The sequence below is a fragment of the Aspergillus lucknowensis genome (genome assembly GCF_044049455.1).
Source record: "Aspergillus lucknowensis strain CBS 449.75 chromosome Unknown BJX67scaffold_47, whole genome shotgun sequence".
Taxonomy (NCBI): Eukaryota; Fungi; Ascomycota; class Eurotiomycetes; order Eurotiales; family Aspergillaceae; genus Aspergillus; species Aspergillus lucknowensis.
In genome coordinates, this window is record NW_027263591.1 from 137,106 (window position 1) to 148,629 (window position 11,524).

The 11,524-nt window shown below is 51.7% G+C and overlaps 3 protein-coding genes across 3 annotated transcripts; 2 read left to right on the top strand and 1 right to left on the bottom strand.

Annotated features, from left to right (window-relative positions):
• The first annotated feature begins 171 nt into the window (after positions 1-171).
• Positions 172-2,686, top strand: BJX67DRAFT_235305 (pyruvate kinase CDC19). The gene is made up of 8 exons (XM_071026002.1): positions 172-465; positions 566-610; positions 664-710; positions 764-844; positions 902-1,023; positions 1,086-1,919; positions 1,979-2,060; positions 2,116-2,686. Exons 1-8 carry the CDS (start codon positions 342-344, stop codon positions 2,359-2,361), a joined length of 1,581 nt encoding a protein of 526 aa, XP_070882801.1. The 5' UTR covers positions 172-341; the 3' UTR covers positions 2,362-2,686.
• BJX67DRAFT_235520 (uncharacterized protein) lies at positions 2,687-3,655 on the top strand. Its single transcript, XM_071026003.1, has 2 exons — positions 2,687-3,381; positions 3,462-3,655. The coding sequence occupies exons 1-2, from the start codon at positions 3,012-3,014 to the stop codon at positions 3,551-3,553; spliced, it is 462 nt and encodes a 153-aa protein (XP_070882802.1). The 5' UTR covers positions 2,687-3,011; the 3' UTR covers positions 3,554-3,655.
• BJX67DRAFT_390353 (1-phosphatidylinositol-3-phosphate 5-kinase FAB1) lies at positions 3,580-11,415 on the bottom strand. The gene has a single exon (XM_071034628.1). The coding sequence runs from the start codon at positions 11,108-11,110 to the stop codon at positions 3,758-3,760; it is 7,353 nt and encodes a 2,450-aa protein (XP_070882803.1). The 5' UTR covers positions 11,111-11,415; the 3' UTR covers positions 3,580-3,757.
• Between the last annotated feature and the right edge of the window lie 109 nt (positions 11,416-11,524).

Below are 11,524 nucleotides of genomic sequence, written 5' to 3' on the forward strand. Positions count from 1 at the left end.
TTAGATAGATAGCTTATTTTCTTAGCGAGATGGAATGAATAATGGGAATTCAAGACTGCGGCCGCCAGGGAACCGGCCGATAAAAATCAACGGGAGAGGGAAGGCCGCGTTGGGGCGGCCAACAGTATTTTCCCTGCCGGGCACACACCCCGACGGAGCCCCTCCTCCCGCTCTGGTCTCTCACCGGGCTCACGATCGGTGCTCCCCTCTCACTTTTTCTTCCCTATCGTCCCTCCTCCCTCCTCCCTGCTCCCTCCCCTTTTCCTCCTCACCATCCAAACTCACCTTTCAATTACTCTCCCATCGACTCTCCCGTTCTCATAGTTGAGAAGCTATCCAAAATGGCCGCAAGTTCATCCCTTGACCATCTGAGCAATCGGATGAAGCTGGAGTGGCACTCCAAGCTGAACACCGAGATGGTCCCCGCGAAGAACTTCCGCCGCACCTCCATTATCTGTACCATCGGTATGTCCTTGATCGGAAAGCCCGTTTTGCCACTTCTGTGGCTGGCTAAAATATAAAATCAATCGACACGACTCGGACTGACAACGCGCTCGTTCTCTAGGCCCCAAGACAAACTCTGTGGAGAAGATCAACGCTCTCCGCAAAGGTACAGCAACAAACTCAAAGAGACGCCGTACCCCAAGCTGACAGCCTCAACAGCCGGCCTCAACGTTGTCCGCATGAACTTCTCACACGGCTCATACGAGGTAATCCTTCCTCACCACGTTGACGGTGAAGTTGAATTCTGACTTGCGCCCAGTACCACCAATCCGTCATTGACCACGCCCGGGAAGCTGAGCGCCAACAAACCGGACGCCCCGTCGCCATTGCTCTCGATACCGTTAGTCCCAACCCGTCTTCCGAAGCCTCCGCGTTCGCAAAACTGACTAGAGTCTAGAAAGGGCCCGAGATTCGTACCGGAAACACTGTCGGAGATAAGGACATTCCCATCAAGGCTGGCCATGAGCTCAACATCACCACCGATGAGCAATATGCCACCGCTTGCGACGACCAGAACATGTTGGTTTCCACATTTCTTCGTTCGCGAGGTGCGATCAGGCCCACTAATCACAGCGATGCAGGTACCTCGATTACAAGAACATCACCAAAGTGATTGCTCCTGGCAAGCTCATCTATGTGGATGACGGTATTCTTTCATTTCAAGTCCTCGAGGTCGTAGACGATAAGACACTGCGTTGCCGGTGCCTGAACAACGGCAACATCTCTTCTCGCAAGGGTGTCAACCTACCAGGTACCGACGTTGACCTCCCTGCTCTTTCTGAGAAGGATATTAGCGATCTCAAGTTCGGTGTCAAGAACAAGGTTGACATGATCTTCGCTTCTTTTATTCGTCGCGGAAGCGACATCCGTCACATCCGTGATGTGCTTGGTGAGGAGGGCAAGGAGATTCAGATCATTGCCAAGATTGAAAACCAACAAGGTGTCAACAACTTCGACGAGATTTTGGAGGAAACTGATGGTGTTATGGTCGCTCGTGGTGACCTTGGTATTGAAATTCCCGCTCCCAAGGTGTTCATCGCCCAGAAGATGATGATCGCCAAGTGTAACATCAAGGGCAAGCCTGTCATCTGTGCAACCCAGATGCTGGAGTCCATGACATATAACCCTCGCCCGACTCGTGCCGAGGTGTCCGACGTCGCTAACGCTGTTCTTGACGGTGCTGACTGTGTCATGCTTTCGGGTGAGACCGCCAAGGGTAACTACCCTTGCGAAGCGGTTACTATGATGTCGGAGACTTGTCTGCTTGCTGAGGTCGCCATCCCTCACTTCAACGTTTTCGATGAGCTGCGCAACCTTGCTCCTCGTCCGACCGACACCGTCGAATCGATCGCCATGGCTGCGGTCAGCGCCAGTCTTGAACTTAATGCTGGAGCCATTGTCGTCCTCACCACCAGGTACGGAGCCCGTCCTCGTCTTTGTTTCCTCAAAGAGCCGTGCTGACAGTCCTGTAAAGTGGTAACACTGCCCGCTTGATCTCCAAGTATCGTCCAGTTTGCCCCATCATCATGGTTACCCGTAACCCCGTGGCTTCAAGGGTAAGTCCAGTGTCGGTGGGATTTGTTGCGAGGTGGTGCTGACATTATCACGTAGTACTCTCACTTGTACCGCGGCGTCTGGCCGTTCCTCTTCCCCGAGCGGAAGCCTGATTTCAACGTAAAGATCTGGCAAGAGGATGTTGACCGTCGCCTCAAGTGGGGTATCTCGCACGGTCTCAAGCTCGGCATCATCAATAAGGGCGACAGCATAGTCTGTGTTCAGGGCTGGCGTGGTGGCCAGGGTCACACCAACACCGTTCGTGTGGTCCCTGTTGAAGAGAACCTCGGTCTGGCTGAGTAAATTAATACACGGATATGATTGCTTCCCGCATTGAGAGACCCGGCCGCATCGACGGTGATCGGGGAGTGGGGGTCATTGTAGGCAGGCTCTGCTTGGGCACGAACACTCGAGATCCCGCGCACGCTCGCAAGCTCCTACAGGGCTCGTGTTAGTTGATACATTCCATACCGTGCGATGTCGCGAGCGAGGAGCGAAACCCGTACCCGCTCCAACTCCCGGAATATGTGGAGAGGTGTCTGACTTACTCTTGGGTAGAAGAAACCAGTAATTTCTCGAATTCCCGACTTGGGCGTTGATTAGCAAACCATCGAAAGTCGTTGTTCATGGTGCACGGTATAAAGCTAGATTAATGACACTCCATTATATTCTTCAGCTTGGTGCGACCTGTGTCTGTCAGTGCTGGTTATTGTAGCTCAGCAGTGATAGCCGCCGAGTATTCCTCGCGCACATCTCTGCTTTGAATGAAGAAGGCGGATGACACGGGCAGGGAGAATGCCATGGGGAAGTTCTCAGACAGAAAAACGAAAAGGGAGGAAGGCAGGACCTGAAGGGCAGGACAGTCCCTGGCAGGGGGGAGCGGCAAAGGAATCCCTTCCGGAACCGCGGCAGACCGCGAGTTGTCGGCGGAAGTCGGGACGTTAACGGGGTTGATGATTTGCCGAGATCATATGAAGACCAAGATCCCAGATGAACTTTCCCAGGTCTTTTCTCTTCCACCTCTGTTTCTTTTGCCATGCAAGAATATGAGAGACAGAACCATTATGACTCTACCCCTACTTCAGGCACTGGATGCGAACTTGCATTGGGAAGGAGCAACTCGCGCAGTCGCGCCTTCCGAAATAATTGGAAACTTCAAGGAAGGTTACCAGCAGCACCTTCTCCATCGGGACCAGAGGTCTCTCGCTGGCACCCACTCAGCGCAGTGGAGGAGAAATCTACAGCATATATTCCCGTGGAAAGGAAACAATATTCACTATCATGGCAGTTACAAAGGATATATGAAGCACATATCCACTACAAGTAGGAGTCTCCGTCCGTAATTTTGTCAACAAAATCTCAGAAAGAGATATCAAAGTAAAAAAAGGCTAAGCTTCCAAAAGGCAGAAAGACGAATGCCTCCTCCTTGTTCTTGTCAATCGTATCATGCTCATGTATACATTATCGTCGTAAACTCATATCCTCATCAGGCTAGTAGTTTATACACAGGACGTCATGGACCTAAGAGCCACTGGTTTCGGCAGGCCCTTCAGCAGCATCTGCTTCCACCAGTGAGTGATGCCGATCCGAGTGTCCATGGATATCTATGGGCGGATATCGCTGGATTTGCGATGGTTGAAACTGATGCCAGCAACTGGAGCAGTGTTAGCTAGCGGGCGAAATCAGTCCACGATCATTCTTACCTTGGAGCCTGGAGCACATAGCGAGCCATTGCCTCCCTAAACCGACTCTTATATTCCTTCGGACTGGTGACTGTGGGCCGGTTCTTGCCACCGCCGGCAAATCCGCGATCCTTGATCCAGGACTCGAGCTTCTTGTCCCAGGTGTATGTACGGATGCAGTCGATAACGCCAACTACCAACTCGGAGCGACTCTCGTCAATGGCGATCATAAGTGAGTAGTCCATCACATTTTGACGTCCAAGGAAAAGCGTATCATTCCACACGCTTTGGCTTAGAAGCTTTTTCGAGTGCTCTCGGGCAAATAAAGGAGTCTCGTAGATGAAGTCCACCATATTCTCATCTAAGAGAACCTCGTTGCGTTCACCGGTGCTCTGGACCTTACGATTCCTCATCGACCCCTTCAGGTCGAAAATCCGTGTTGGCACGCGGTCGTAGAAGAGGTTCTCCATCAACAAGAGGAACCAGTTGAACTCCGTGTTTGTTGCAGGGTTTTTGATGATCACCTGGTAGAAGCCAAACATCTTTGCGATGGCAGATGGGAGCTCATGGAACAAGGCTTCCGACATGATCTGGAAATACGCAGGAGCAAATTTGAGGAACGCTTGCGTTTCGATGGGTGACAAGGACTTCAGAATAAATCGGTCATCCAGAGTTTTCAGGAAGAGCGAATTAGTCTTTCCTCCTTTAGAATCCCACTTTGCGCACCGGGACAGCGATTCCACAATCCGATCCGCGACTCCGCACTTCTTCCGTAGGGCGTCGAATTGCTCGGCATAGAAAACCTTGCAAAGCATCTTCGCCTGGCCTTCCTGGAATTGATACTTGAGATGCGTACCAGTAGATCGTAGAAGGGCGTGCTCCACTCGGGCTTCATTGAGGTGTTCATCGCCATTATTTATCTCAATTGGCTTCTCATCGACCTCCTCATGACGTCTCTGTATACCCGCCAGCTTGTCTTTGTAATCGTTCGAGTCTAGCGCAAATGCGATCAACGAACTCGGCTCATCCTCACGCACAATAATATTGCAGTCTGCAAAGACGTGATCCGACATTGTGAGTGGGTAATCGAGGGGGGCCCAGCCACTAGCCGAACGCTCGGACCAAAAGTTCGTTAACAGCTTCAAAAGAGTGCTTCTTTCATGCTTCGGTAATTCCTTGAGGTCCATGGGCTCGTCGTCTGGTGACATTTTAGATAATTCATCACCCGGGTCTGCGACCTGAAGACCGTCGGCGGAGATACGTTCTTCGTCGCTGTGGCCTTCGTCTGCTTCAATATCCGACCCGGTATGGTCAAGGGTCTCACAGTGGACCCCTTCTGGTTCACGAGCGGACGGCTCAGGCGAAGGAGGCGTGCTTTGCTCTTCCGTTGACGGAATCCCTGCGAGATCACGACTTCTTAGGGGATGTCGTGGGACCGGTGAGAGAAGATCGTCCCCCTCCCCAGAAGGTTCACGCTCCTCGACAGCCTCGCGGACGTTTTTGTACACCTCAACAATTGGTTTTGAAGATGCAAGTGGATATGCACGAGAGTGGATGCCTTTGGCTGCTCTTTGATCCCGCTCACGCTGGCGTTCCTTCTCGAATTCACGGCTTAATTGCTCGAAATGTTTAGCCAGAGATGAAACACGGTTCTTCTTCGTAGGTATTGAGCGCGGTATTAGAGATGGTCCTCGGCCATTTCGAAAGGCGGATAGACCAAAACGCTCCGAAAGTTTCTTATCTGATGATTTGGGCTTAAACTCTGGTGGGGGGCTCGCGGTTCCGCTGGACCGATGCGGTTTCCCCGGACCAGCCTTGTTTCCTTTGAAGCCAGGTATGTCATACCCAACGTCCTTGAGCAGCTGGACGGGCTGTGACCGGGCGCGTAGAAGAGGTGGTGAAGTAGATTTTCCGCTTCTACGGAAGGAGCCCTCAGTTGGCCTTGGAATGGATGAGAAACTCTGGTCCGGCGTAGAGGGATAGTTAGGAGTTGATTTATCAACCTCATCGCCCTTCTTGTCACTGGTAAGCGCCGTGATTTCATTATGGGTGATGTCTCTCGGTGCAGCATTCGGATCATCATGGACCAATGCTGGCTGCGGGGCGTCTTTTGGGCTAGCCGACGGGATTTCTAGGGACTTTAGATCGGGCTGATCCGCGTGAGAAGTCGGCCAGGACTCTTCCCTTCTCTCCTCGACCCCAGTAACCCCGTGGAGAGACCCTTGCGATGCGGATGTCAACTTCTCCCCTAGAGTTGGTGATGGGGCGGCCGAACGAATCCCCTGCGCGTTGGAGGAATTCTCGAGCTGCATAGTGCCTTCCTTTTCTCCTGAGTGCTCCTCAACAACCGAGACCAAAACGTCCTGCGCTTTCTCGGGGGATAATGTCATCCGCCGGACTGGTCGGGGCCCTTGCGGGCTCTGGTTTTGCTCGCTCTCAGCTTCAGTCGGAGTGGTCGGTTGCTCATCCGTGGAAGTAAGAGACGTGACCGAAGTATCCCTGTCTAAAAATATCTTCTTCAGTTGCAGAGTCGCTAGTCGCCTAATGTCCTTTTCCGATGGGAAGAAACTCTTCTCAAACTCGGCGAACGCAGTGTCCCATCCTACAACCTTTTCCTGGACAGACCTCATAACCTCGTTCAAAGGAATGACCTCCCAATAACGAGAGTTCATATACCTGTCCTGTAATTGCCTAATCAAGAGAGCATGATCTTCGTTGACCTTCCTGGTCATGTTCTCAATTTCTTTCTTGCAGTCCTCGACGAGATTCGGGAAGACACTCTCAACATTTATCTTTTTCAGCCTTGCTTTAACAGAAAGTATGAATTTTGTGATCCGATGTTCAATCTTTTGATAAACATCATTCTTCAGCCTCAAGTCATTATCGACCTTCCAGGTAACTCGTGTTCTGGGAACAATAATCTCGAGCAGGTTGATCGTGTCATACTGTATGCGAATAGCAACATCTTTGAAGCCGAAGTAGCGGAGATGGTCACGTCGCAAATCATGGGGGCAGACTCCTGCTCGAGCATGCAAGTTCTTGCTCCAGAACGAGAGCTCCAGATACTTCCCGAAGGAATATTTCCAAGTGCTATCAGACATGGGGGAGACCTGAGTTTCATTGCCGCATATTTTGCAGCAGCTCCACATGAGAATAGTATCTTGAAACCCTCTGAGTTTTGAAGGATGGGGTTGGGTGAAGATGCTTATTTGAGCTTCACCGTGCACATACTGACGATGATGCTCAAACATTCTTTTCTCACATCCATTCGCAGTGCAAATTGCATTTGCATTCAAGCATATATCCTCAACATATTGCCCAACCGTACAATCCGGTTCGAATACCGAATCATCGCCGTGCTCGTTGTAGAACTCTAACGCAAGAACGTCGGGGCCGGAGCATGGGATCGATGTTGTCGTACAGACCAGGCTAAAGAGAACTGCAATATTCTGGTGCGCGTACGGATCGAAGAGGCCCACAGTGCCGGATATGTATGCTTCCCACTGACGCTTCTGGGTCTGGTAGTGGTGCAATGCTCGGTCGTACTCTGCGTCGTGGACGGCTTGTAAGACTTCTTTTACTTTTGGCGACGCCTCTCTTGGTGCTTCTCGAACCATCTCCGGAGTTATGAGACTGAACTTGAGGTTCCTAATCTTTTCCTCAGACGACTGGTCCTCATACAGATTCTGATCCCGGAGGCGCTTCAGATAAGCAAGCCTTCGTTCCATTTCCCTCGCACGCATGAGAAGGTGAGGAGGTTCGAATTTAACGAACGGCGAGGCAGACAGGATCTTCGTTTCATGATCTCGGACTATATCCTCATAATAAGTCGGCATAGGAACGTCATCAGGTACGTCGGTAACCTCAGTTGTAACAACCTTATTCGGTGCAGAGGTATCGGTTTTCTCGCCGTGAGTGTCATTCTCAGAATCCGTCGGCTGCATGTTGGAAACATCACGCATCGTGGCTAAGGAGCGAGATGGCTTGTAGTGTACCCCGTCTTCGAGCCTTTTTTCAACCCCCAGTTGAGGCGACGTCGGGATCTGGGCAAACTCATCTCGCATCACGCAGGTCTCCAGCCTAAGATTGTATACAACATAAGCCATGAACTCGGTGATTCTCTTCACTCTGGCAAGCACATCATGATTATCCCCGCGTAAGACAATAGTACACCCAAGCTCTTTGCGGCAGCCAGAGAGATATATGTATGTTTTCCTTTGGCCTTTGTAAACATACGTCTTGACGTCAAAACTGCCACATTCGCTATTCACTGGGGTAGTCACAAGCTTATCCATAGACGTGATTATTCGCGTTTGGGTACACCGAGAAACAGCCTCAAGAACTGAGGACTTAACGTTATACACGGTCGCAATACCGGCACGGTCTAGCAACTCCAGTGCCAATCCAGAGACGTTTTTCTCAACTAGTAGTAGATTGGGTCGCAAGGCCGATATCCGACTGATCAGGTTCTCAAGAAACTCCTGCTCCTGACGAATGACATGTTCCAAGCTCATAAATTGCTGTTGATGGCGAGCATATTCTAGAGCGAAGGCGATTATCAGAATCTTTGGTTGTGCGATACTCCGAGGCATGCTCTTAAGAGCAACATTTTTGCTGAAAACTAAGCCTGAAACGTAAGATGTGTCACCAGGTCGCCCGTTGGGTATCTTTTTCAGTTTTATATAGTGGCGAATGTCCATATCATCGCCGTTCTGGACACCTGGATCCACATCATCGGCGGCCTTCAGCAGTATTGGAAGGAGCGCCGTTTCCCAACTGTTCGGATTTGGCACCGCGGAGTCGTCTAGAAGCTGTCGGAGGAGCTTGCGCACATGCTGTAAGCTTGCCTTATTCATTTCAACAGGGGGAGCTCCCGTGCCTCTCATTGACGAACTTCTAGTCATTTTGAATCCACTAGAATTCACAGCTGAGGGCAGTGTTGGGCCGGAACTATGTGGATCATATGGGTTGAAGATACCCTCCTTGGAAGTCCGGGGCGAGTGCCGGTGGAGACTGCTCGCAACGCTAAGATTACGGCGGCGAGAGGACCGGGGCAGATTGACTGCTCTTAGGCTGCTCATGCTACCATCGTCCAACTCCCGGCCAGATTGGCCGAAGCCAATGGTGCTTCGGTCCCCGAGCGCAGATCGTCCCTTCTTCATAGCAGCAAGGAAGCCACCGAGAGTGGTCCGTTCATTATCCCCGCCACTCTTGGATAAATTGCCCTCGGATACTGCCGCTAACAAATTTGGCTGCTCATCACCACTAGACGCATCGTCAGATAGGTATTGAGCGAGATCCGGGTCAATTATATTGTCCTTGTGGAATGCGGGAAGTCTGGATTCGAATAGAGACTCGTCCGCATGGCGTCGTTGAAAAGGGGCCCGCTCGTCGTGGTAAGATTTGAAGTTGCGAATGAACTGTTGGCGGGAATGATGACGCTTATGACCTAGAGAATGGGGTCGCGCATTTAAAGAAGATTTTAAAGATCTTGAGGAGGTGGGCCTTGCCAAAGGTCTATCGGAGCTTATCTCAAGAACTGCAGAGCGCCGGTTATGCCCTTCCCCTGCACGTCTAGTCGCCGGGATCGCCATTGTAGGCGTCTTCAGAACATGGTCCATGGACTGAGAAATAGTTGAAGCCGCGTCATCATCGTCATGGCCGATGCGAGAAGAGCTCCCCATGCTGAGCTCGGAGACTCGAGGATTGAATATGATTGGGCTTTGTTCGCTGTCTGAGAAATCGGAAGAATCATCGTCATGTCCATTGATCATAAGTTCACAAGGCTTGCATACGCGTATTGTGCCTGGTTGGCCGAATTTCTCGCCGGGGATGAGAAGAGTGCATTTTGAGTCGAAGATTTGGCCACAGGTGCGGCAGTGATGTTTTCGACGGAACGTAGAAAAAGCCTCCCCGCAATGAAAGCAGTCTTTGGCATTTTCATCGCGCATCCAGAAATCTTTACTGAGCAACCTGCTTCTGAGCTGGGATACGACGCCCTCCCCTGCATTCGAACGGCGGCCATTTCCATCATGAGAGATCCTTCTGCCGAAACTTGTGTTCAGAGGCGTTATAATAGTGGGAGAGCCCATGGCAGTGTTGACTGAGGAAACTTGGGACGCTGGGTAGCCCGGCAACCGACCAGAGTGAGAGATACCAGGTCTTTCCGTGGCGTCGCGCTGGGTGCGAGCCGGTAAAGACTCCTTTGACTTAGTTTCCCCATCCGGGAATGATATCGACGTAGCGACAGTGGAGGGTGTACGTCCTTCGGTATATCCGCTATCTTCTCCGCTAGCAAACTGGGTTAGACTGTCAGCTGCGGAGTCTGCAGTGGCGTTAAACCCATCGGGCTGTACGGCAGTTGAAGAATCGGATATCGTCCCCTCATGTGTCTTTTCGCGGTGCGGAAGGGTGCCACTATCGATCGAGCGTTTAGTTCTCCGCATGGTATCAGGCCATCTCGAACTGTCTCGGGCTTGACCTCCACTATGACTGCTCCCAGCATCTGCATTAGCTGACGTTTCAAATGAACTGTTATAACCCTTCAGTTGCAGAACCGGAGAGTGTGCTCGTTGTTGGCTCCATCCTGAAGAGCTCAATGACGTGGTTTGAGGGTCATTATCGTTCTCGGTGCTGCTTGATTCCACTGCTTGTGGGTCATGTCGAGATGGGTTGAGAGATGTCTCACTCATCGTTCGAGCAGGTTCTTTGACCGCACTAACATGTACTTCAGTGACAGTAGGGTCCACGGCACCGGAACCTCCATGGGGTTTAGATAGCGAGACAGTCGAAGGTTTTGTTGTTGCCGATGGAGCCACGGAGGCTTTCGAGGATGTACTCGCAGCTTTGGAAGAGACCTTTGATGATTTTGCCACGCCAGGTGTGCTATAGCCGTCATGGATAGAATGGTGGGCAGTAGAAATCGGGGAGTTCAATGTCGAGGGAGTACCAAGGTGTTGTTGAGCCTCAACGGACATGGAATCCGGGGTCCGCTTTGCATTCGACGGTTCCGGCAGCGTTCGTTTGGCAGATGGATCTTCGGTAGACTTCCCTGCGCCGCTCACTATGTCACGCATTCCACCCACTGAGGTTCGCAGCCTGCTATATAAACCGCTTAAACCACCCTGAATCTCTCCGGCCATGCTCTTGTCGTCCGAGGCTGACGCCGGGGCAGGAGGGCTAGCGAATTCATTGAAAACAGTGAGGGCATCCGACTGATAGGCGGCGGTATGAATCTGGTCAAGAGCTGCGTTTAAACTGTCTCGTTCCGCCTGTGTCGATAGGGACGCACGGGAACTTCGTCGGCCGAGAGGGAGGAAGATGGAGGATGCTGATGGGCTTGACGCCCCTTGAGACCGTTGGGAAGCCATCTCGGCTTTGCGGTGTTGGCGTCACTGTCAAAGACGGCGAAGGAAAGAGAAGCAAGCGAGTGGCCCTGTCACGGCTACCAGAGGATAAATCACCAAGTTCGAGTTAGTACAGATGAGCGGTGGCAAACATCAATGTTATCCCGCTACGGAGCAGTGGCCGTGCTCAGTGCTCGGTAGTTGGAATTTCGTGCAGCGAATATCCATGCGAGTGATCGACCTCGCATTTTGCAAAGATACGTGTCTCGGTCGATGCCACACAGTAGGACCAGTATCGGGCAAACGCGAGGACGAGGACATCAATCGGTTCGGAGCTTTCGTTGAGAAGGTGAGGCGAGTGTTGCTTCCTGATTGGGTATCTCAGCGCCCACACTCTGCACCTGCAGCCTCAGGTGCCCAATGACGTGGTGTGGCGCA